The sequence below is a fragment of the Sitodiplosis mosellana genome, unplaced genomic scaffold, assembly GCF_009176505.1.
Source record: "Sitodiplosis mosellana isolate CC-2019 unplaced genomic scaffold, AAFC_SMos_1.0 Smas_scaffold_47, whole genome shotgun sequence".
NCBI classification, from domain to species: Eukaryota; Metazoa; Arthropoda; class Insecta; order Diptera; family Cecidomyiidae; genus Sitodiplosis; species Sitodiplosis mosellana.
Window position 1 is genome coordinate 141099 of NW_022595289.1, and position 25637 is coordinate 166735.

General features: G+C 33.7%; 4 protein-coding genes across 6 annotated transcripts; 1 reads left to right on the forward strand and 3 right to left on the reverse strand.

Moving 5' to 3' along the window:
- Positions 1–510: 510 nt before the first annotated feature.
- LOC129570260 (choline-phosphate cytidylyltransferase B-like) lies at positions 511–13380 on the reverse strand. Of its 3 annotated transcripts, XM_055449801.1 has the most exons (7): positions 13111–13375; positions 10499–10607; positions 9921–10323; positions 3284–3478; positions 3086–3223; positions 2849–3011; positions 511–1952 (listed from the first exon to the last, which is right to left on the reverse strand). In XM_055449801.1, exons 3-7 carry the CDS (start codon positions 10230–10232, stop codon positions 1372–1374), a joined length of 1389 nt encoding a protein of 462 aa, XP_055305776.1. In that variant the 5' UTR covers positions 10233–10323; positions 10499–10607; positions 13111–13375; the 3' UTR covers positions 511–1371. The 3 variants fall into 3 exon arrangements, with proteins under 3 accessions (XP_055305776.1, XP_055305777.1, XP_055305778.1); XM_055449802.1 differs by having other exon boundaries at positions 9921–10607; positions 13111–13380; XM_055449803.1 differs by lacking the exons at positions 9921–10323; positions 10499–10607; positions 13111–13375 and adding an exon at positions 3729–4415.
- LOC129570262 (uncharacterized) lies at positions 5364–9595 on the forward strand. The gene is made up of 5 exons (XM_055449804.1): positions 5364–5837; positions 6251–7656; positions 7759–8530; positions 8600–8944; positions 9075–9595. Exons 2-4 carry the CDS (start codon positions 7045–7047, stop codon positions 8797–8799), a joined length of 1584 nt encoding a protein of 527 aa, XP_055305779.1. The 5' UTR covers positions 5364–5837; positions 6251–7044; the 3' UTR covers positions 8800–8944; positions 9075–9595.
- A 316-nt stretch (positions 13381–13696) lies between the features above and the next one.
- On the reverse strand, positions 13697–22536 carry LOC129570101 (zinc finger TRAF-type-containing protein 1 homolog). The gene is made up of 7 exons (XM_055449529.1): positions 21129–22536; positions 16153–16211; positions 15972–16086; positions 15760–15883; positions 15530–15687; positions 15317–15472; positions 13697–15242 (listed from the first exon to the last, which is right to left on the reverse strand). The coding sequence occupies exons 1-7, from the start codon at positions 21513–21515 to the stop codon at positions 15012–15014; spliced, it is 1230 nt and encodes a 409-aa protein (XP_055305504.1). The 5' UTR covers positions 21516–22536; the 3' UTR covers positions 13697–15011.
- Positions 22537–22990: 454 nt separating this feature from the next.
- Positions 22991–25620, reverse strand: LOC129570097 (probable splicing factor, arginine/serine-rich 7). The gene is made up of 5 exons (XM_055449521.1): positions 24952–25620; positions 24290–24882; positions 24110–24163; positions 23964–24042; positions 22991–23617 (listed from the first exon to the last, which is right to left on the reverse strand). Exons 1-5 carry the CDS (start codon positions 25333–25335, stop codon positions 23198–23200), a joined length of 1530 nt encoding a protein of 509 aa, XP_055305496.1. The 5' UTR covers positions 25336–25620; the 3' UTR covers positions 22991–23197.
- Between the last annotated feature and the right edge of the window lie 17 nt (positions 25621–25637).

Below are 25637 nucleotides of genomic sequence, written 5' to 3' on the forward strand. Positions count from 1 at the left end.
TGTGGCCTAGACTTGCCTCATCATAATACTTCAAGTGGTTTCTAGGCTTATAAAGAAGATAAAAGCATAGATTTTGGAAAATCCATTCCAATCAGATTTTGTATGCCTATATGTATTCTTCAACACCAACAAAAGTCAAAATAGCTGCAGCTAATTATATTACGCTTAGTAACAGATACAAGGTTAGCTGAATGTATTCACGGAATTTGGGTTCAAAATTTGCCATATTTTTTTCCACAGGATAGACCATAGAAATAAATCCCAAAATTATCACTTTATTCAGACAATAAAAATTTCGATATTTTAAAATCTTGTGTAATGTTGCGTTTTCGACACATTTTGTATCTTATCTTATTTTTTTTGTTTCCTTTGTTACTTACTAGTTTGTGTTCAGGTTCAGGTCCTGAAAGATTAATCCAAAAAATAAAATCATTTCAACACATTCAAAAGAATATGTTGATAATATATTGTTTTATTGAAGCGAAATTTCAATATATTAATAACAATCTATTTAAATTATTTATATTACTGAATATTTTATTGTTAATTTATAATATGTTTCTTTGGAATTAATAATGATTATGATTATTAACATGATAACAAAAACGTAATTTATAATTTTTCTGAATCGAAAATAATTCTTTGTGTAAATTCGTATTTATATGAACAAAATGATTTGTATTTGGAATAAAATTCCAATAGAGTTTAGTGAGATAGATGAATTTGAGGCCTGGTAATATTCTGGCAGAATCTAAATGTAAATTGATATTCATCGTATGCTAATAAAGTGAAAGTGAAAGTGTTGAACTCTCATGCCTTGCATTGGTAATTAGCAGCATTGCAATTAAGTCTGTGCATTGTTTTTTTCCATTGAAGTAAATCAACATATTTATAATCAATTTAAGATTTCCGTATGAATACCATCGCGGTTCTTAGGAATTCAACCCGAAATACCGAATTTTCGAAAACGATTTTTTTTTCAGAATTGTTTGAAACTCAAAATAAATATCTGCTACGTTCGATATCATTTACAAAAAGTGAGCTTATTTAGAAGTGTTTTCTCGAAATCGAAAATAATCAAGAGATGTGAGAAACGTAGAGCGAAATAATAGAGATTCTTATGGTATACAAGAAAGTACTTTGAATTCTGTAAAATATGTGAAAAACAAGCCCGTATTTAGTGTAATTAAAAAAAATCAATATTGAAAGCAAAATTTGTGTATACACTTGTTTATATATTGTTCAGTTGCTCTATTAAATTACGTTTTTTTCATTAACTAAACTGTTGACAGTATTAAGAATTGAAATTTTATTCTATATACGAAGCTATTGAGTGGTACTAATGTCCAAAATCTCCGTTCTACAATTTAATCAGACATGTCGTCGAATATGTTGTGTGGCAACGCCACCGTCAAACTCTTCCTCCTCTTCTTCTTCTTCTGATTCCAAAATCACCTTATTATGATTTGTAGAGCGCGTTGTTCGACTGATTGCACCAAATTCGCTGTTCGTACAAGCTGGACGTTTCGGTTTTGGAGAATCTCCTTCAGAAGACGAAGATTCTTTGTCACAATCCTCACCATTGTGGGAACTATGTGGAGAACCACGTGGCGATAGGCTAGGGGAACCAGGTGGACTAAGTGCTTGCATAAGCCGTCCTTTTGATTTATCCCAAATGTTTGTTATGCTGTCGCGTCCAAATAAAAGCAAAAACGTTTCGATGAAATCTCGCGATTTTTCTTCCCATTTTGTTATAAAATCCCCTTTAACCTCATTCATTACACGTTTTCCTTTATCTTTTAGCTCATCCATTTTATTTTGGAAACGGAATTTTTTCTCTTTCAAAAAACTGACATTCAATTCTTTTGCAGAGTACCCCCGCGCTAAATTTCGACGCACGTATAAGTCATAGTCCTTCACAATTCGTGCAACAATGTCAGAGGTAGACACGCCTGTAAATATTAATTGACAAAAATAAGTATGTACTTTGTTTATGAAAGATCAGATTAAGTTTCTGTTATCTACAAATTTACTAAGGACAGTTATCTCTAATCTCTGATATTTTACCACCTTCGTGAATAATGCGAAAAAATATTAACAAAAAATCCCTAATGAAATTTGCTTTTTTTGTACGCAATTTGCATGCGATCAGTCAGAGAAAATTGTTTACAGCAAGGTTAAAGAGAATGTCGGATTGTATCACTTTGAAGACAACAAACCATTGTCTCTTATCGGCTCCATGAAAAATGCGAAAAAGCTCGACATTTCTATCCTACTACCCTATCAATCTCACCCAATCCTTCGTTTATAATTTCAACAAATTATGAATCTACAATTTCCATTCAATCTCAGTACATTTTTTTTAATGTCTTTCGGTCTCTACTAAATTGTAAATTCATATCTACCAACAGGGACTTGTTAGACTAGACGTAAAACTTTTCTTCAATATATCACTTCTTTGGTAAATTGAATGGTGACTTTTGCAGCCATTAAGGCCGACACTAATATGTGTAACACCCCAGTTAGTCTATCTTTTCTTAAACGCGTTGTTAAAATATCTTGACAATTCGGCTTCCTATTCATTTCCATGTATTGGTTAGGTTTCTTTGTGTTAGATTTTAAAGACCAAACCCTAATTCCAATCGAGAAAGACTACTATAACTAAGTATTGTATGAAAATACTTTGTAATCTGTATTGAACAAATATGAAAAGATTAGGTTTTTCTTGGAGTCAATATCCTGCCAAAACCAAAATATTCTGCCAGTTTTTGGCGATGTAAATAAATAAAAAATAAATAAATATATAAATGTGAATCATGTAATTTTTAAACAATATACTTCATCTTACCTTCGGTACGTTCAGTTGCAACAAACATGCCACGTTCTTTAACTTTAGCATAAATGTCTTGTGTATTATTACTAGTATATGGAATTTCATCATGCGCAACGAAATCGATTTTATTCTCACTCAAAAAATCATCGGTCAACTCCCAGGGAGCATCGGTTACAATCTGCAGAAGATGGTGTGATCAATTGTATTGAATTATAGGCGAAGTAAATTAACAATCTATTTTAGACAACTAACCTCGTCAACATATCGACAATGACGAACGGCTTCGTACCGTTCTTTTTCGTTCATTACCGTACGTCCTTTTCGACTTCGTGTCAAACTATCGCTGCAGATTCCGACGATCAAATAAACATTCGGGAAAATATTTTTGGCCTGCCAAATAATTAATTAAGTTATTTTTTCACTTGATTGTATGGCTGTTTTTTATCGAACCTGCATCAATTGTCTCGCATGTCCTTGGTGGAAGAGATCATAGATTCCATCAGCATATACACGAACACGATTACCAGGTCGAGGTGTATTACCAGATTTGGCCATGTCGTATGTAATTTTTATACTGTAATCACATCGTTCTCGCTCCAAGATAGCATCTTCATCAGTATTAAATGGTGCTGGTTTACATATTGTCTGCAAGAAAGGAAATTCAAAGTGAATATCGTACATAATCGCATCGGAGTATCATTTTTTTGATGCAAATACAATCAAATTAATACGTGAATAATAATAACAATTAATTCCATAGAATCAAATTGACGAAATTAAGGTGGTCAATTTCGTATCAATACATTTTATATGTTTTTCGTTGAAGTTCTCCATAAACCTGAAACCACCCAAATTGCAATAGCTTTTATTTGTCATCAAAAACTTGACATCTTACACGTCCATCTACAGCTGCAATTTTCAGTGCGTCATGTAATCTTGATAATGAGTCTCGTCTTGGCAGAAAATCTGCTCCTAAACTGCATAAGGACGGTTCTCCCACTTCTTTTATACTATTACGGAACATCTTCCACTCTGTTAGTTATCTTTTGTATTTTCAACTATGTGCAATTCTTCAATTTAATTTATATGTGCACGAAATGTGTTCAACATATTTTATTTTCAACACTGAAATATTAAATTTTCGATGGAACCGGTATCAGCACAAATTTTCGGTGTGTTTTCATAAGAATAATTTGTTCCAATTTTACTGGTATTGCTTTCACAAATGAGAAGTACGTAAATGCCAATTGCAATGTATACTAATTTTTGGAAATCAAGTTGATTGTATTTACGCATTAACATATGACCCAATTCGCCTCATGTGTATTTCATATTCACCATTTCCAACGTTTCAATATAAGTGTTCGTTGAAACCTTATATCACACAAACAAATGAAGTCTTGAAATTATATTCTAGATATAGGATGTATTTTAAATTAATTTTCAAAGTGAACAAATTTGGTCAGAAAACCGAACACAATGTGTGTATAAATTGTCTGTCTATTCAATCGTCAGTGGAAAGTAAGGAGAAATTCTTAGAAAGGGGAATATTGTTTTGAAATACTTAACATAAGTTTTCACTTACATAGTATAAGAATGCAAAAAAAAAATTATTGGATGACTTGCGCAGATGTTTACCGCTTTTTCATAAATTGAACTAACATTTCAAAAATTATGTCATTTCGTGGTACCATTACCAATGCATTGAAACGAAGTGACAGTTCTACACACTAACGTGATCATTTGTATTAGTTACTATGACCTATAAATGTATGACAGACAATACTGCGATATGAAAACAACAATCCGGCTACAAGCAACCCGGTAGAATGATTTCATCATCGTTTATTTGGTTCTTCAATGCGCTTGTGTTCCAATCACGCGATATTTTTGTTATACTCATTGAACCAATCCCGAATGTGGACATTGTGTGCATAACATCGTACGATTGCTTTGTTGGCACACTGGCTCATATATATTTCACTTACATTACAAGTGAATATAGAACGGTCCTTGCCTTTTCAAAAGATGAAACCATTTTTTTTAAATATTCTGTTTCTTTTTGAAATTCCTTAATTGTAAAAATAACGGGCCGATTTTATGAACATTCATATGGTTTCCGTAATGACAGCATATTTCAAAAAAACATTGCTTCCAATTTCAATGACTCATGCCGATTCGACATTGCCGAAATTTATCGACACAGTTTTCCTCCAAATAGTCTGCTACTCCGTTTGATAATATCAAAGTACAATTCGTTGTTTACAGAAATACATTTCATACTGGGACAATAAATGAATTGATGGTGTGTCGTGAATATTGTTATATAAAACACATTTTTGACAGTATGATATAATCTTGAAGTGAAGTACGTGAGAATGATAATTCCAATTATAATTAGATAATTATCTAATCTATCAAAATCGCAGCTTTGAGCAACTATAGCAAAAGATATACTATCGCATATAGAAATTGTCAGTAATAAGTCATTCGAATCGACTTACGTTTGCCAAAGGTCATGTATGTATATTAGGGTGTTCAGGTTTGGGGAGTCAAATAAGAATATATGATTTCTACGTAGATTTCGGCCCAAAAAATCGGAATCAAACAATAAATCGTCCTTCATTGCTAATAAATTTGGAATTTCACCGAAATATAACCGTTTTTATGTGTTAGTACTAATTGACTCTTTGTAGCTCAAATTGTCTAATGTTCTAAAAATTGGCAATATGAACCGATCCTTATGACATTTGACATTCACTTCAGCAGTTTTCGAAATGTCACAGACGCCGCATCATTCATTCCGAGAAAACATACAGCGTTGTGAACACCAAGTCAACAAATTGAAACTCTTACATTTTATCTTACAATTTAAACTGGAAATTTACGCTGCAATTTAATTTATCTACGATTTTGCTGGTATTTCATTTCGTATTATTTTCGATTTACGTGCGTTTTGTATCGATTTGATCCGGAGTTCACATTGAATTCAATTCGCCAAAGTGTGAGTAAACTTGATCATTTCAATATCTTCTTCTTTTTGTGGAATTCATTTTAAAAACGTAATATAAGCATTTATGACGTGAAATATATTGAACATATCAACAGTAATATTAGATTCCATGAAAAAAGTAATGAATTTCACAATAATTCTGCAGTACATAGTTCTGTTACGTGTGATGGTGAAATACGTGTGATGGTGAAATTCATTTTATGCAATGAATTGAGTCCATTGTTCGGAGAAGAGAAACAGTTAATCGATTACTGTTCGAACTCAAATTGAATCAATGCCATTGTTATCAAACCGAAGTCATTTTTGTGTGTCTCATTCTGTTGTCATTTTCAAACTAAATCGAATTTAAGTTTCAATATTATTCGTTTTCAAACTAAATCGAATGTGTGTTTTTTTTCTTTCAGTAGGACAATGGCGAATCGTTTCAAGCCATCAATACCAGCGGAGGGAGAGACGAAAGATGAAATTACGACGATCAAATGTGCGCTAAAGACAATCATTCGCCCACAATACCAGCAAGCATTGATGAGCAAAATAACGGATCTGAGTTTGCAAGCCACTTCCATTTGTGTTTTGGGCTCATTGCTGTTCTTGTTTGAGGTGCAAAAGGCGTTCGAATATAGGCGTCGAGAACAATAATTTCGCATTGTTTGGTGGAAGTGGAGAAGATAAGATCAAACTCTGCTTTGAACAAGTGCTATGGCACAACAATCAGCCACCAAAACCGAAGTCAAGGTATAAACCAAGCGGAACAAATCCACGGGGACCACGAGCAGAGCTGCCACGTATCGATCCTGAATTCAAGGCAATTGTCGAAGGTCTTGACGACTATCATCGTATCGATTGGCCCAACAACAAAGATTTCAGCAATGGGCTTAAGCATTTGACCAATCAGTACACAGATAACGTCGTCACCAATCTTGAAACGCATGCTAACAAACACATCACCCAGTACTTGAAACTGAAAGTGTTCGAATTGAACTCAAACTTGGAAGAGGATGGAGAGAAATTTTTGCCAAGTGACATCGAAAATGTTGTCAAGTTGATCATCAAGCAAAAAGATATCAAAGTGCCAAGTCGCGATCCAAACAAACTCGTACGGTGTGAGGTGTTGTATGATATCGTGAGAGATTGCAATGTGTTCCCAGAAATCGATCTGCATGACCTTACAACTGACCCAAAACATTGGTATAAGGCCATGCCAATGTACCTATCCATGCAGCGCGAGATAGAAGAGTACAATTCGGAGTGGCCACATCAGCGCCGACCCAAACGCAAGAAAAGAAAGCGAAAAAAGACAAAAGGAAAATGGAAACGCAAGCGCAGCCAAATGCTCGACAACCCAGATTTTCGGCCATTGATTCGAAATTTAGTAGTGGTGCCGATGTGTGATTTCCGGCGTACGCACTTCAAAATCGATTGTTCATCCATGCACCAGGTGTTGTCTTCGCAAAAATTGCTACCGAAAGTGGAAATCGAGAATAAAAAAGGAACAACAAGCACGAAAACGATTCAACAAAAGGATTTCAATCATTCGAGAGATTATTGGTGGAATCAGTATTTTTACATGCGAAAAATTCGACGATTCGTGCGTGCCAAAAAGCAGTTTGACTATTCCATAAACACCGATGGAATCTCTGTGTCTCTCCAGTACTCGGCCAAAAAGAAGACAGCCAACAAAGAAATCGACCAAAAATCTCGCATCATTCAGAAGATTGAGGATGGCACAATCAAAAATTTTTCGGGCGTTGATACAGGTGTGCGAAGTTGGAATACCACAACAACACACGACATTGAAACTGGCAAAGAAGTAAGTTTTGTATACATTTGAATAAGTTGTGTGTATTTTAATAGAAAATACTTAAGTGCCAAAACTCAATAACTATACCTTTTTTTCTATTTATTTTTTCAGACCAACTTTGTAATGTCGAGCAAGCAATTCCACTGGCAAACAGGTCAAAAGGTGCGAAATGCCAAAGCAGCGCGATGGACCAAAAATTTCGTCGAAATGGAGCGCGCAGACAGAGAAAACCGTGATCTGTATCCAGTGATGCCGTCGCCAAAAGGGTCAATGTGGCTGAACTACATCAAACACCGAGTCAAGATGATGAAGCATGGAATCTGCGCTTACTCGACTGCCAAATACACTCGACTCGCCTTGGACAAACACATCAAGAGCAGTAGTGTTGTCGACGAATGGGTGAATAAGGTGACCGATAAGAAACCGACTCTGTTCTTTTTTGGTGCTGATGGCGAAATACCACCTGATAGCCCAATAAGTATCAAGAAGCACGTGCGCTGCCCAGGGGTTCGTTTGACTTTGAGGTCAATAAAGAAGCGCCGAGATTGTTTCATACAATTGGTGGACGAATGGGGAACATCTCAAACAGACGCAAGATGTATGAATCGATTCCAAAACCAGAACAAAGCGGCCAGATTCAAGAAATGCCGATGCGTACCCGACGCCAGAACATTGCTGCCAACGAAAATTGTGTCAAAGTTGGGCAAAACGGATCTATCGATCTACCGACAGTTGCAACGCGCCATGAACGAAGAAGCATTGGTAGGAGACGAGCGTTTATTCCCAAAAGTAAAATGTTACTACAAAAACTGGCGATTAAACCTCGAATGCTCTGTGATTTGGCATCGTGACGTCGTGGCTGCTAAGAACATTCTACTGAAAGGTAAGGCTAATTGACGCACAATTTTGATTGAATGATTTTTTAAGAAGGTTCATTTGTTTAATTGTTCAGGACTATGGACATTACTGGGACTTCCGATACCAGAGGCGATCAATAGGTATTGGCGCGAAGCTGCTGAAGCAGCCGCTGCTGTTGCCGCTGCTGCTGCCGCTAGAGCAACCGCTGAAGCAGCCGCTGCAGCTGTCGCCATCGTGGATAATGATGTAGAAATGTTCGAGTACGACCAGCAGCCAGCTGATCATGCTGTCTAATCAGCACATTGCAAACAAAAAAAAAACAAATGTAACATTAGTTATTAAAGGCTATCCCGATCATGTGGGATAGTTGCGTTGAAGCAAGTTGACTCCCCATCTGGTTGATGTTAACTGCGCAGGAGTACTCTAGTGGGTCGTTTAGGTAAGCATTATTCGATTTTGCAAAGAGTTTTTTTTTCTTCTGGAAGTGTTGTATAACGCTCTATTAATGCTACCAGTTGACATAAAATTGGCTTCTCTTTAAATTTATGCTTTTCATTCTTCTTTTTCAGATTAGCTGAACACCCTAATGTATATCAGTGTATGGTGGATTACGATAACAGGGGAAATCAGAAAATTGAAATATAAAAATAGAACAAGATGCTTTCCGCATCAGACGTCATTTTGTAATAAGTTTTATATACAATGTTCAAAGTGTTAGATCGTGACGTTATTAACAGTTTGAATACTTTGAAATAGCATCGTCACTTGTGTCCGATAGTTGATAGTTTCTTGAATATTTCTTTGGAATTTAGCGCACTTATTTAGACAATTAAATTATCAACCAGACGTGAAAGAATAACAAACAGTCTGGCAAGGAATGTAGTTTTATGTTGATACTGATCAGACGATCATAAGCATTGACACATGACCCATTTTGAAACTTTGTTGAAACAAAAGCAAACTATGTCGTGTCGTCTCTTTATCATTACAACGTAAAGAAACATTCTCTATCGCTCTGAAACATTGTTTATGTTTATCTTGAAACACTTCTACACTCAACGGTGTGCGGGGATATCACAGTAAAACGAGGTTGAAATTCTCATTGCGGGCAAATGACGTGGTCAACGGAAACAGCAACAGTAGTTTTCTTTTTCAGTCGGCAAATTAAAAAGCTTCAATTACTATGGACAACCTTGAAACAAGTTACTAATCAATTCACAATAATGGAAGTTTTGCTTTCGCAAATGAACCGTTGTGACAAAAAAATTCCTGCAGAATTTTTTAGTTTACAACAACAACTCCATATGAAAAAAAATTCATGTTGCACTTTAAAACTAAATATTCTGAGGGAATTTTTTTGTCGCAACGGTTCAAAAAATAAGTGATTTCCAAGTTTTCATCAAAAATATACTTACGACGATTGGAGGTGGTGCTGGTGTATCGTTCGATGGATTGATGGATCCATTTGAAGTATCGGCTTGTGATTTTATCGATGAAAGGCCATTGTGGATACTATGAATTGAACTACGTGGTTGAGTAATGCTTGGCGAAAAAATAGGTGTTTCTGTTTCTGATGATTCCATCACTTCAACATTTGATGCAGCAGTGACTGCAGTTTTGCACGACGATGAATAAGTAGATGGTCGTGTCGTAAGCGATTCGCGTGTACGTTTTCGGTTCGGTGACGAATGCAAAGACGAAGTTGTCGGTGTTATGTAGTCAGCCATTATTTATCAATTGATTGATATATTTATTGCTTATGGATTGATTCAGAAAGCTATAGCAGATAGAAGCAGCAATACGAGTTGATTTGATGCACTAATTAAAAACAATTAACGACGAAAACGTTTAATTGCCATTTAGAAATTCAATTCCGTAAAATTGATGAATGAACACAACTTGAGCATAAATTAATTTTCTCCAGATCATACACATACACACTATTTTTTTCGTTTTCACAGTATGACTTTCATAACCGGCATTGGCCACTTACGTTGTGCTGCTGATTACGGATTTATAAAAAACACTCAGTATCTCGAAGTGTCAAACAGATCATTTGTTGTTGTTCGACTCCAAGGAAGTAGATTTAGTTCCAGCGTATTCTGTGGAATAAAAACAAACATTTTAATTTTAAAAATGGTTCAGTACAAGGACACAATAAACTTGATTGAATTAAAAGAATTTTTTGATTTTTTAAGATTTTCTGTTCCAAAATATTGTAGAGAGCATAACGTGAAAAGGTTATATAATAAATGTATATATACACCATCCAATGACTTGTTCTTATCTTGCGTTTTTACAGTTGTGGTATTCGTAGTAAATCACAAACACACTCTCACTCTCCAATAATTATTATTATTCAGACATTATTATCAACATATTGTAAATATCTCTGAAATTCGAATTTCTAACGTTCGTACGTCAGCGAAATCCAAATCGTATGTTCAGAATCGAAGTTCACAATTCGTCATCTAAATAATAAAAACAAAATCAATTTTCTATTGGGTTGATAACAAAAAAAATTCTCCACTGAATCATTTCGTTCAATCAATGCTGTATATTGCCTATTAATGTAATATTACTGTTTCATTTTGCGCAGTGCCTAAAATAATTTGATTGATGCTATAGCACTTGTCTTTCATCATAAAGAAGGAAGCAAATGGGTGGATTCTCCCTTACAATATAAATGCGTAGTTCGATTCCTACAGTGGCGACTTTCCTTTTCAAGATTCATAAATTCTAAGCAATCTTCATTATTAATTGCAGTTTGACGCTAACCAAAGAAAAAAATGTACACGCCCTTGTATTTTAATGGCAAACTAGTTTCATGAGCAGAACAAATATTATTTTAATAAAAACAATGAGATGACAATTAAGGAACACTGTGTTAAAACTGAAATGGAAAAGTCACTCCAAACTATGAAAGTTCAGAGTTTGAATCACAAATCAACTGTTGATGATTGAATTAGCATTTATTGACGATGAACAAAATCACATGATAGTGACGTATTTTATTTGACATTCACTTTCCTTCTGATTCTAGCAACGTTCGTTTCTCATCGGTTAATTTTCAATATTAACTCATGGAAAGTAATTGCCATTTAAAAAGAATCGAATGCACGTGCCAATTGTGTTTAAAAATTGAATCAGTATGTAATCTGTTTCTCATGTTATTGAATTTTGAACATTCTTAATTAAACTATTTTCAAATCGAACGATGTGTAAAATGATAATGATGAAATTTTGATAAAAATCCTATCATCAAATGACTTTGGAAAGATTTTATTTCAAAAATAACTAAATATTAACTGGCTCAAGCAGAAATGTAAATAAATGGACAGCTTAATAATAATGTAATGTAAATAAATGGACATTAACGTGTAAATAACTGTCTGAAGTAAATGAAACGCATTTCTAATCTAAACATACCGGTTTGTATAGCCTGCAGGCATGTAACCAGTTCGGCATACATAAATTTGTACTTGAAACTCTTTAGCTATGAAAAAGAATTGTGCGGTCATTGAGTCTTAGCATAAGACTCAAAGTCATTAACAAATTACGGCAATGAGTAGGGAAACTATTGTAAAATTATACACGTTGTAAAAATTCCAAATGAATCTAATATGAATGGTTTGGAGCGAAAATGTAATACAGAAAAGTTGAGCGGAAAAATGTCGATGATGAATGAGCGGAAAAGGGATAGCTATATAGTAAACTATAGTGAACTGTATTACATTTTCGCTCCAAACCATTCATATATATATGTATTCTTTTGACAAGCATTTAGATTTTTTCAGTTTCAACTGTATGTAAGATTTTAAGAATGGTCGAGAGTGTTATTTTGCTTCTAAGCATAAGCTGAGCTGAATTTGCTGACTCGGGCGCCTGAAGCGTTATTTTTCAGGCACCTGAGTCAGTAAATTCAGCTTCGCTCAGGCCTGCTAAGCAGCGAAATAGCACTTTCTGAGAATGCTTAAAAATTCAAAGACAAATCCCATGAAGTTATCATTTGAAGGAAAAATCTTAACGACCATTACTTTATGAGTTCAGTTGATTTGAATAAATATATGTTATTAATATAGATATAGATATAGTGTTTGCTTCACATTATCAAAAGTTTTGTAAAGTTCTTCTGAACTCACTAATGTAAATTCTGGCACACAATTTCTTTTTCATAACTTGTTACTACCACATCCACTAAACGTAAATACTTTCTTTCGAAAGGTACATCAAAAGAAAGTGCGTAAACTGCAACCAAAGTTACATAGACATAGACAGAGACAGAGACAGAGAAAGTTGTAAATGCGACGATGCTGATGTTATTTAAAATATCATTAGAGCCTATCCGTAATCGGTTGAATATTTATTTTTGTTAGCTAGCAATCTATCTTACAATTCATCTAAATTTATTTTAAGAGCTCAATGTATCGAGCTTGTGAAATGATCTCTTCGATATGTCTTCATATGAACACCAAATAAACATTTTTTTGGGAAATTTTTTGAATGTCGATAATCCAAGCTCAAGAGAAACTGCGTTTTTCGACACTTATGCCGTCTTCAAATTTTTAAAAAGAAATTATTTGCGTATTTTGTTTAACAACTCACTTTTATTCTTCGATATTTTTTCAAGTTTATTTTATTTTGTAAAATATGCTTTCTTATTGAATTTCACTAGTAAAAAAATCAAAACGTGGAACAATTCACTAAAATTGTATGAAATTTATGAGACGTGTCTCTCCAACATGGTCAAAGTAGACTGAACAGAACCACAGTATGTAATGACAGCTCATCGCCTCTACACTACGACGCATTTACTTACACAATCAACACCGTTTGAGTATCAAACACAGAACATATTAGATTGTAGTGAGACATAGAAGGTATGAAAAAAATAAATTAGGGGTATTTGTTAAACAGCGAATTGGAAATTGATATGAATTCGCTCTTTCCACAACTGTCAACTTAGGCTGAAAATTCTCAGTGACAAGTTTGCTATGTGGTGAATATGTTGTTTGATTTTTTCAACAACATGGTGAAAACGCGAAAACACTTACCGTTAAATTCTGGACGATGAATTCATCCAATAAAATTCACCAACAATCCATGTTACTTATTTAATAAATATTTTTGGCAAAAATGGGCTCGAACGTTTTAAATTTGGCCGAAAATGACATTGAAAGAAACAGAATAATTTTTGCATTAATGCAAAATTAAATTTTATTCAATAGTCTAATAGTATTATCTTTATAAAATATTCTTTAAGCTCTATGGTTTTTTTTTTAATTCATTCGCATTCCTTATATTAAAATTAAAGCGAAAACAAACCTAATATGGCATAACAATGAAGTATTGTGGAGAAATGAAGTTTTTCACAAGGAAAATAAATAGTTAATTCCGAGAATTAAAATTGTAATTATTTGTCAATGCATGATAAGAGTTCATTTGCGTAATATTTTTCTGTGATGCTGTTTGAGTTCTTGAAGTTTTGAAACGTTAAAAATAACAAGAAGAAAATATGCAATTAGATCAATTTAAACTCTATCTTCAAAGATTTGACCTTTTATGATTGAATTATACAACTTTATTAATGAGAAATTTTAGTGAAAACCACTTTTCACGGCTGATATCAGGGGTTAATCAGATATTTGCACTTTCTCTCCAACACAATTCAAATTTAACCAAAAACCAAAAGAAGCTGTATCTTTTCAAAGAAAAGGTTGAAAGGTAAGGGGTTTCAATTGAATTTTACGCTATTGTAACTATATAATCTATTGAAAAGAATAAAGTGTTATATTTTATATTACTTATTGACTTATATCGTAATGAATATAAAAAAATCAATGATTGCAAACGAATGAGAAAAATGTATCGCGCAAATATTTACAACAGCGAAAAATGATTTTTCTACTATGAATTTTGGTTGTATGATGCTTGATAAATTTTCCACACATTTATACGCCTTAAAATCTAAAACGAATAGAACTTGTCTTGAATATATTATTCATTTGAAAAATATTCCAATGGAGCACTGCTTTTGCTTATTCGTTAGATGAATAAAATAATCGAAAATGTTTTGATTTTATGCACATTAACGTATTGCAACACATAAACGAAATATATGGAAATAATGAAACAAAAATTTGGTTATCAAGCTATTGTGAACACAGCTTTGATGTTATGAATCTACGTAACTGTCATCGAATAATTAAATGATTTTTTAATGTGCGAATTCAAACTATATCAATATGAACGGTAATTGTGATTAAAGAATGTTGTCTTTGAACTGAATCTTCTTATAATCTTTTCAATTATTCTTTTTAAACCCAGACTTGTTATGCAGGCTTTTCATTATCGTTATTATATCTGTTTTCCTACGTTTACTTCAAATAATTTCTCAAACAATATCATTAAATGTAGAACAATCGTCATATATCAAAGTTATTTAAATAAACATAGTTATGTTTTTGAACTAAGAAGTATTTCTTCTCAGAATTCTTCACGGCGATTTACTTTGAAAGCAAAAACATAATTAAACGGAAATTAATTGCTTTGCTGGCCAGCAGGCGATTGCATTCTGAACTGTCGAGCAACGGCAACAAGAAATATGGACTTTCATTTTCTTGATCTGTGAAATCGTGTTTGTAGATTTGTGTGTTTACTTTCATATCATAAAATGGCCCTTTCAAAGCAAAGAAGTGAATTGATAGTGGAGTTGATGTTTTTGTCTTCAATATCAACTGGAAACAAGAGATATCATTAATTCTGGTGCAATAGTTTTGTTTACAAACGCCATTAGTATAATTTCGCATACCTGATAAGTGAGTTTTCGGTCGTTGACTGTATGTGGGTCACGTTGCGAATTATTAATCCGCGCTTTCACCACCCATTGATGATTGAATGCTGTGAATCGCGAAGTTTCATAGAACAGTTTGTGCACGTACTCATCGGTCCTGTATGGCTTCCAGCACTACAAAAAAAACAAAAACTACAATACCAACAACAACCCATCATTTAATGTATTTACTAAGTCATTGAAGATTATTTTCTCGTAGCTTAGAAGTTCGATCAAGGTGAAGAACAGCTTACGTTCCTCGTTCATTTGGACGTCATTTTCTTGCAGTGCTAACATCACCTCGGCTCCTGTTTTTTTGGGGTGCAGGCAATTTGCTTCATGTTCCGTTGCTAGAGTTGGTAGTTTAGAAGAAATTTATAAATATTCCATATGAAAAAGAGTAATTCAAGTTAAATACTCACATTCATGAATAGGCCCTTTCCATTGGCAACCAATACGCTGGTACTTGCAATTTGTCGGACGCTCCTCACATTCGGTTTTTTCGTGATGCTCCAGTGATTTGCTTGGATATTCTTTCCCACAGAACTAAACGAAGTAATGTGTGACATTGGTTTAAATCGTGCATACGTGCCGGAATTTGAATTTTAAAATACTACATATAGATCATAGTCACCTGACACTCGCTGGGTAGCTCACTAACTGCTTTCTCAACAGCTAAATTGCGCGACGCTGTCGACTTGGAAATCTCAACCCGACAATTCGGACAAGTGGCAACCTGATCACGTAATCTTTTCGAGAGAAAAAACATTTTCAAATCATTTCTGAAATAACAGTGTAATTATCAAGCCACTAACCTGCCATCAGCCAACAAATGTGTGAAACATGCAGCACACATCAGGTGACCCATTTGACACTGTAATTAGAGTGAGAGAAAAAAAGAATTTTGGTTAATAATGAGGTTATTCAACAATCACACAAATGTATTAATAGCTGTAAAAAAAAGGCTAATCTATAGAAAATGAGATTATTTCATTTTTTTGGCAAAATATGTTATTTTATGCTGCACCACCTGAAAGTATACAAAGGGAAAATTGCTTTGAAAGAAAAATGTATTAATGTATCAACAAAAGATATGATCAAAAATAATGTGTCATGACATTTAAATGAGAATGACTATATTTTCAAATTATTATTAATCCTGGAACAAAACAACGCAAATTGGAAAAAACAAGGTAATAATGAATGAATATTGAATGAATTGTAGGAAAGATTATTCTAGTTTGTTGAAAAAACATTGCTATTCATTTTTTAACATTTATTGAGCTATTCACGATTTTGTACAACATTTCTTTTTACATTTTATCTAGTTCTTGCATAATTCTTTTTATCAAGTCAAGTTTATGTAATGTTTTTTTTTTTGCATTTAACTCCTATAGTTTTGGTTTATTTTCTTATTTTACTTAAAGCATATAACAATAATGATTCCTTATTAGAAAATCTTATATCTAAAAAACAAAAGATAGTGCATGTAAAACGATGGTCTAATTCATATATTTAATTCATACTTTAGTTAAAAAAAAATAATTTTTTACATTTGCTTTGTAAATTCCTATTGTTTTTATTTAGATTTCTTATGCTATAATGTCATAAAATAATGGACGGAATTAATCAGAACACCATGAGAGCTTATGATATGTACAACATTTTTATTTCATCAATCAAAATATATTTATTTCCATTCGTAGAGGTAGTTTGAAACGTTACAAAAAATACAACTTCGTATTATCGAAACATGAGATCAATATTAAAAACCGATTATTTTCAGAAAGCTTGATAAGTTGAAATTTAGCCCCATAGTTAAATGTGTTGTTTGGCTGTTCACATAAAATAATGGAAGTGGGAATCACAGCATGCGTTTCAAATAACTGAATTCAAATGAAAAGATTGGCCAAATTGATTTAAATTCTTCCAGCTTTTGTTATCATTTCGTTGTCATTAGTTATGGCTTTATCGATGCTTCTAAATAATATTTTTTATATAGTAGCGATAGTGTTTCAAGAGGAAAAGTACATAAACCATCCACAGTCTAAAATATTGATAAGATATTTATGCACATTGACCGTATGAAACGAAAACATCTGGAGAATTGAAAAAAAACCTGATTCAGTTTGTTGTGGTTCATGCACGTTGGCCGCAATAGTTTTACTTGAAAATCAATGTTTATTTTTCAAATCTGGTTTCTCGTGTATTCACTCCATATCGTATAGCAAAGTTGTATTGTATAAAATGGTTTTTACGAAAGGTACGCGCAGACCAGTGTGTGCTAATTTGCACAACAGGTTTTTCGTTATACACTCACTCTTCTGTTTAAACGGATATATGTGCCATAAACAGTAAGCGTTGTATGTGAAAACTAACTTCTATTCAAATGACTCTGCACAATGTAATCAGTTTGGAAAGGAAAATTATTGATACTTTCAGCACACTAAATTTATCAATATTGTAAAATTGCGAATAGAGACAGAAGGAGAGCAAAAAGGAATGCAGAAAAATCAGCAGCTTGTTCCTCAACATTTTTTCCCCAACATATGGTCACCCATTGACTCAAATGGCGAAAGTTCAGAGAACTTATATATGAGAAACAGATTAAATGGGATTTATTGTAAAATGCAGTGCTATACGAGAATTTTTGAAAACTAATATCGAAAATTTTCAAATTTATCACTATTTAAATTGTTTTTTTCTTCGGCATAATATTAGAATGAAACGAAAACAAGTAAAATGATGGCCGAACCTTATTACATGATAAAAAGACAATATTTTGTCCATCTCCATTCTCAAGAATTTATAGGTAAGTCTTTAGAATTTCCAACAGGTCAGTACAAATGCACCGAAGAATGCCAACGCTAAGAGAGACCACAAAAGAAATTACAATCGTAGCTCACTCATTGCGCAGGTCACTAAACTCAGCTGGTTTATTTCACGCATTTCATGTCAAAGATATACATATATAAACGTATCACAAACGCTACAGCTACAGCGTTGCTATTGCTTCATTTCCCTCTATTTTGTTTTGCTGTGAAACACTCATTTATTGCTCGCTGTGTATGTGTTTATTGGAACGGTTTGCTGTGTCAAAAACAGCTGAGAGTATCATTTTTTGAAATAATATTTTTTCTACATGTATGAATAATCATCGAAATTTTTTTGGAGATGAAATGAATCCAAATTACAAATATTTTGAATTTTAAATATTACTTCATTATGTATTGGATGATTGTTTTCCAATTCGAACAATAGTTGATTAGTTGAATTTTGGAAATATCTGAATTTTTCATAGGTATGAAATGTACTTAAACATGGAATGATTTCGAAATAAAGAATTATATTTTCTGTTTGTATTTTTTACAGGTAATTTTCTTCTCCGTTTATTATGTGTCTGCTCAAATTTGAGCACGCCTTGAAAAAAGTCAAGTCGTGAAAGTGCGGGCGTCCCTTACTTTATTGTTCATTAATAATGAATCATTAATCGATCAAATAAAACAACATAAAATTATTGAACTTTTCATATGGAAGTTATAGCTGCAAAATATTGCACACAATTTTCAACATATTTCGAATTCGGCTGATTGTTGTTCAGTTCGCAACGATCCCACGCTGATCATGTTATTGTTATTTTATGTTCGAGCAAACAAGTAGCATAGCTAGTTTTAAAATATCATGAGTTTTCATTGTTCCGATCAAATAAATGAAATGTGCTCGCTTGGAGCTGTTAGATTGAGGTGTTACCTTGTAATTTGCCCTTCACTTTACGGATCAAATGTGAAATGACCCTACAGTGAATTTTTCCGCATTTAAATTGTACATAACCTTGCATGCAAAATACATAGCTTTTTCGTCTAATAATTGTAGAAGGAAAGATATTTATTCAAATTTATTTCAAATTCAGTAAGTATTCTGGTAGGCCTGCTTGCATTGCTCTTTTCTTAACAAATTACTTTCCAAAAGGTAATTCGATTCCATTTTTTTCCGATTTCGTTAAATCATTTTTGTGTGCGTAAGTTGAAAATGAGAGGAAAAATTCAAAATATTTAGCGTGGTGTGACGTGATCGTGATGACCTCATTTCTCGAAATAATGAACGCACATTTCTATTTGTCATTGAAAGAATAGCTGATTGAATTAAAAGCAATGGATAAATGTATTACAAATTACTTATTAAACTGTAAATATTGGATATAATTTTTTTCAATGAAGCACCTCCAGCAAAGAAACGAAATATTGTGCAGACGGAAAGTAATAATAATGAAATTGCTTCCAAATTTTTGGAGATATTGCTGGAAACATGAAATTAACTTCATATTATGGTTTGGAAAAGATGATTATGTAGTTGCTGATTTGGACATATTGGTAATAATAATTTTCAAGCTAAAACTTTTTCATCGAAACACATTTTGATTTGTTCTTTTAATTCCGGGAGATATCAATTTCTATCTAGTATCTTTCAATTTAATTGAATATTTGTAATGTTAGAAATCAGTGGCTACTTATGTTATATAACAATCCAAGTATTTTCTTCTTCGATCTGAATCGAACATTTGTTTTTCCAGCATTTTTCTTCTTATGACCTGCGATTTGAATGAACTAGGTAGAAGTAATGCATTTTGCCTTATGGTCGTTTAAATTCCATCCATGCTTTATATATTTTGGGTATATTTAACTGTACAGTCAAATAGCAGTGTACATTATACTTCAAACATTTTGTAGTGCGCACGTTTCCTATTCCCCCCATCTATTTATGAAAAAGTGTTTACTGAGCACGGATACAGAGTGAAAAAAAAATTATCGACCAAAACAAAATTGAAAAACGCAATACTGTATACAGTATACAGAGAAGAGCACTGTTTTGATTAAAACGTGCACGCACACATTGACATGATGCTTGTGGATGTGTGACGACTGCGCTGCTACTACCATAGCTGTTTCAGCGACGACAAAAAAATACCATTGAAAATGATGTGCAACAAAGCGAACAAAGAGCGAATGGGCGAACGAATCATCATGATGATATAGAAACTTAACTACATACATATGGCGAAACAATAATAGCTCAAACTCCTAGCTCACATTATCGTTTGAAAGTTGTAAAAACTGACCCATGGCATTGAAGAGCTGAGAGAATGATGTCAATGTAAATAAATTCTTAAAATCAGACGAGAATTTGCAACGCATACAACACAATTCTTCATGTTTTGAAACAATTGGGCTCGTACATTGGTTTATTTCGTTTTTGAAAATGAACATACATGTGTGTTCCATTGTCGTTTTGAAAACCATTTATAATGGAATTGTATTCAAAATAATTTTTAATGGAATTGTATTCAAAATTTTCTAACGAAGTCGACCAAAGAGCCGAAAAAAATAATTTTTTTCCGAATATGTATTTAATTAAACATTTGCATTTCATGGTCAAACATGTTTTTCAAATATAATATTCTGGACACCTACGATGAAATTCAAATTTTTTTCTCAGTTCCTAATATTTGTGATGTTTTCATAAACTTGTAAAGCCGTAATATCCGTAGTTTAAAATGTTTTCAACGTCAGTTGTATGACAGTCGTGGTGTAATTTCTTTTTCTTTTTTTATTTGCCAAAAAATACTCTCATTTTGATATTCGTTTCAATAGAATTTCAAATACATATTCAAAATATCTACTAGAAATCCAAATCAAATTTAGTCAAATAAAGCAAAATGGCCAACTCTTATGGAATTGGCAATTCGTTGTTCATATACTTGAAAAGGCGTTCGAACATTGCGCTCTACACGTACCTGATACATTGCTGTTTTAGGCAAATCCAAACAAACGGCACAACACAAAATTCCACCGAGACGGGATTCAAGCTTTTCACTTGTCTGTGATGTACTTGGTATTGGCGTTGATTCAGTTTTTTTACGTTTGGCTTCTGGCTCATCATTTCCAGCCGAGCTTGTATCAGTGCTCAGGTTCGCATTGTTATTGTTGGCCGATTGATTAATGGGTGGTGGTCTCGGATTTGATTGCGAAGAGGCCGTGTCCACTTGAATATCAGCCGATATTATCGGAATGATATTTGAATTAAGCACATTCAGATTGACGGCCTGTTGTTGGTTTTGCATTAACGGCGATATAGATGATACCGATGCGGAGCTACTCGGTTCAACTATACTGTCCGCCATATTGGCAAAATGATAATAGTATGATATGTTGAAAGATTTTTATTCGGTAACGATGTAAATAGACAAAATACGGTAGTTTCGTGGTTTGCAAGAGCGATTTTCGTAGATTAATTTGAATTTGGTCAGCACTTTTTAGGGAAATAAATCGATTCAACGACAAAGTACTCCGTATGCGAAACAAAAAAAAGTGATATTCTATTTTCTGAATTAAGTTTTGAAGCTCGCTCGTCGACGATTAAGAATGTGTTTCAATTCAATTTGCTGATGTAAGCTACGACTAAGTTGGCCGAATAGTCTTATATAATCTTTATGATGGTTGCCCTTTGCTCTTCTAAAATTCAGGCAAAAAATTTCCTTTCACTTATCACATACACAAGCAATCGACAATGAAATCAAAACTGAATATTTATAACAGCTTGAAACTTATTTTTGCATTGCTATTTTCTTGGTTTACGTCTCTTAAAAATGTTTTTATTATCCCCAGAAAGTACAAAAAATGTTTATACAGTCGATCCGATCGAACTATTTATATTTCTGATTTTCAATTTTTGCAAATTAAAACACACACTCTCAATCAAAATATTGAATGAAATTTTATTTGAATAAATAACAATGGCAACAAAAGATCTGCTTTTGTTTTGTTATGTTGTTCCAAATGAATATTGTAGAGGAAAACTAATCACACGACTCAACTTTTCGATGGGAATGAAGGAAATGAAAACTACGCAGCATAAAAATAAGTCACTATCGCGATTGCAACAAATATAGCAATCTATGTATTTGTAATCTCACTAACGTGCAAGGCAATTTGCGTTAGACGAAGACAGAATTTCAGACATTCGTTTATATTTCATCTCTATCCCACAGAACAAATTTTAACTCGTGCATGTGTGTGCGTATCATTGCGCTGTATATGCAGTATATGCGACGTTGCTGCTTGTTATATAAAAGGCACATTTTTTCATATCCAAATTAAGTGTGGTGGAACCAGTACTCATGTGTGAGTGAACTGAGCAAAAGCTGACTGAAATAAGAAATCATCTAACGTTTCTTTTTCTCTATTTCTCGAACGTACTTCATATATGCAGCAGCGACTCAATAAAATGAGTCGCAGTTGTGTGTGCCTATGTCCCCTAAGTAATTTATATATACGTATACAATATACATAGCACTTAATTTATATATACGTATACAATATACATAGCACTTGAACAAAGAAAATAGCAGAACCAAAACAAACTGGTATGAAGGCAAACATATGGTATGATGATGTGTGAGTGAAACAGAATGAAAACAATATCACTTGTTTGCGTGTGTTGGTACATATTTATACGAAGATGTATGAAATGAATGATTTTCGTTTACTTTTTATTACGCCGCATTTTGTGAATTCACATTCGATTTTAAATTAATTTTGTAAAATACTAAAATATACCTACGAATGTTTTCCCCTTGAGCACAAACCAAAAACGACATACTACAACATAAATTTTTATTGAATTGTTTGAAAAGATATCAGATGAATTATTATTATCAACTCCCAAGCGAATATTGAAAAAAAATTATTCGTTACTTTTAAATTCAAAAAGAGCTAATGAAGAACAGGCAATTAAATAGTTTCACGAAGAATAAGATATATTTAGTTTAAGTAGAAACTTATTATTTGCTCTTGATAATATGATTCATGGAGAGTTTGCAATGTCCATGTCTTTTTCTGATGCATCATCTGATGATTCTCTTTTTGATGAGTCTTCTGTTCCAATTCGCTCTTCAGCATCATAATCACGTTGACTCGGCTTTTCTTCAGAAATACGTTTGGGTTTTCGCGAAGATTCCTTAGACCTACTACGGCTTTGTTCTTTTTCTCGGCGACGTTCCTTTGGTTTCTCATCCCGTTCATCACGACGCTCACGACGAGATGAGGTGGCATGACGTCTATCACGACTCTTTGAGCGAGTTCTTGACTTACGGCGCTTTTCTTCTTTGCGTGTGGACTTACGTGGCTTACTGCTTTGTGGCGAGCGGCTGTGTCGTCTTCTTGTATCTCTTTCGCGTCTTTCGCGGCGTTCATGAGAACGTGATCTGGACCTACGTCTTTCTCTCTGTAAAAAAATTGTCGATAGATCCAGAAATGGAGTATATATGAATTAAATAAGTTGATATAACAATCAATCGTCAATTTAATTTCCTTACAAATAAAGGATGTCCAAAAATCTCAATCGAAAAAGACATACAATTGTTACACTCCCACAAACCCTTTTTTCATACAAAGATTGATAACAACTTTATAGGAAAAACTACTGTTATCAGTTATAACAATATTCAATTTTTATTATTTAATTCTTATTCTGATATAAAACAAGATAAGAATTGAACAATAAAAATTGAACATTAACTTCATGGACTGGTTTCAAAAAAAATCTTGGAAAAACTTGAATAAAATCTTACCGAAACTGAACGGCTACGGCGTCTTGTTGATCTTGAACGTCTGCGTCTTTCACGATCACGAGACCTTGGCCGCTTCGAACTACAATAGACAGAAAAGAAGACTCTGAAATAAAACGACAAATTCCTTTGATTTCATTTTTACTCACCGAGATCTTGAACGCTTTCTTCTGGATCGACTGCGTGATCGGCTACGTTTTGAACTAAAATAAATATTATATGTTAAAATAATCGAATAACGGATTTTAATCCACATCTTCTCGTCTTTTATGAAGAAAAATGTTGAATTGATAAATAGTTTTAACAATTGTTTGTCCTTAAGGACTTACCGTGAACGAGAAGCGGAACGTCTTTTTGATGATCTGCTTCGTTTGCTTCTTTTGCGGGATTTTGAGCGACGAGAGCGGCTACGAGAACGAGATGATCTGGATCGAGTACGACTTCTGCGGTGAGTGACTGACTTTTCTTTCGACGATAATATACCAATGACAGGTTCTAAAGCCGCTGATATCATATGTGTCTCCTTGACAATGGACATCGCTTCTTCGATTTCGCGTTGTGCTGCCTCATTACTTTTGGCTTCTGGTTTGATGATTGCTTGCATTGAGTGGTAGATGTTCAAGCGTTTACCCAAAAATTCTGAGCCTTGCATTTTAAGTGCTTTTACAACACTTTTTTGATCACAAAACTCGATCATGACATGTTTTTGTCGGCTTTTCTCCGCAAAACGTGCATACTTTACTTCTCCAGCTTGTTCACCAAAAAATTTGATAATTTCTTGGAGCTCCCAATCAGCTGGAATGTCAATCAAAATGATGGTGCGACGAATTTCCTCAATTTTTCGTGCATCAAAATTGATTGGCAGGGGTGGATACTCTGGCAAATTAAATTCAACCAGTTTTGGGTCCGAAGTTTTAATCACCTGGTTCAAGTATGTAGATAATTAGAATATTGGTTTATACAAATTTAATTTAAACTACTCGACTCTTACCTGAAATGGATGAGTTCCTTCAACACGATTCACTACATCTGGTGGCAACTGTGAATCATTTGCAGGTAAACCGGGAACCGTAGATCCATTGTTGATTATTTCAAGTGCTTTGAATTCATCCGGAATCATACCATTTGCAACGGGACAAACAATCAAAGCTCGATCGATAAAAACAGTATTGGTTAGGTGTTGTGCGACGGCCACGCAACTACTTTCGAAAAATTTCACGTAACACACACGAGAAACTACCGGACATGTAACATCACGAACAGTTGGATACAATCTGATTTCATCGATTTTTCCAATGCATCCAAAAAGATTTTGCATTTGATCTTTAGTCGCCTGCGGTGCTATATTTGTAACTTGCACCACCTTCGTAGACATGGTACTATTGAATGCTTTTCAGATTACTATCGGCAGTAGTAAAACTACCACTTGGAAAAGCACTATACCAACAAATAATTTATTTGGAGTATATTTCGAAACGAATGCAGATGGAATCAAATGAATCTTTACGCTTAGGAAAGAAAATGTTTTTCAGCTTGAAAGTCACTTTTCTTCTACAAACGATTGGAATACACGCCAACCGTGGCCATTTTCGGCTAATGTGACACTTACGGTTAAAATGGCATCGAAAATTGTCAACTCCCTTGTCAAACTATGTCGTGTTGCCAGAGTGGCACTCG

What these genes read in the sequence shown, in the direction of transcription:
- LOC129570262 (XM_055449804.1), top strand. Translation starts at nt 7,045, where the DNA reads ATGCCAATGTACCTATCCATGCAGCGCGAGATAGAAGAGTACAATTCG. An exon ending in ACATTGAAACTGGCAAAGAA is followed by an intron (nt 7,657 to 7,758) that starts GTAAGTTTTGTA and finishes TTATTTTTTCAG; the next exon opens with ACCAACTTTGTAATGTCGAG. An exon ending in TAAGAACATTCTACTGAAAG is followed by an intron (nt 8,531 to 8,599) that starts GTAAGGCTAATT and finishes TTAATTGTTCAG; the next exon opens with GACTATGGACATTACTGGGA.
- LOC129570260 (XM_055449802.1), bottom strand. Translation starts at nt 10,232, where the DNA reads ATGGCTGACTACATAACACCGACAACTTCGTCTTTGCATTCGTCACCG. An exon ending in ATGCGAGACAATTGATGCAG is followed by an intron (nt 3,224 to 3,283) that starts GTTCGATAAAAA and finishes ATTATTTGGCAG; the next exon opens with GCCAAAAATATTTTCCCGAA. An exon ending in ATTGTCGATATGTTGACGAG is followed by an intron (nt 3,012 to 3,085) that starts GTTAGTTGTCTA and finishes CATCTTCTGCAG; the next exon opens with ATTGTAACCGATGCTCCCTG.
- LOC129570101 (XM_055449529.1), bottom strand. Translation starts at nt 21,515, where the DNA reads ATGGCGGACAGTATAGTTGAACCGAGTAGCTCCGCATCGGTATCATCT. An exon ending in CATTTGTTGGCTGATGGCAG is followed by an intron (nt 16,087 to 16,152) that starts GTTAGTGGCTTG and finishes TCTCTCGAAAAG; the next exon opens with ATTACGTGATCAGGTTGCCA. An exon ending in AGCTACCCAGCGAGTGTCAG is followed by an intron (nt 15,884 to 15,971) that starts GTGACTATGATC and finishes TACTTCGTTTAG; the next exon opens with TTCTGTGGGAAAGAATATCC.
- LOC129570097 (XM_055449521.1), bottom strand. Translation starts at nt 25,335, where the DNA reads ATGTCTACGAAGGTGGTGCAAGTTACAAATATAGCACCGCAGGCGACT. An exon ending in AGAAAGCGTTCAAGATCTCG is followed by an intron (nt 24,043 to 24,109) that starts GTGAGTAAAAAT and finishes TGTCTATTGTAG; the next exon opens with TTCGAAGCGGCCAAGGTCTC. An exon ending in GCCGTAGCCGTTCAGTTTCG is followed by an intron (nt 23,618 to 23,963) that starts GTAAGATTTTAT and finishes ATTTTTTTACAG; the next exon opens with AGAGAAAGACGTAGGTCCAG.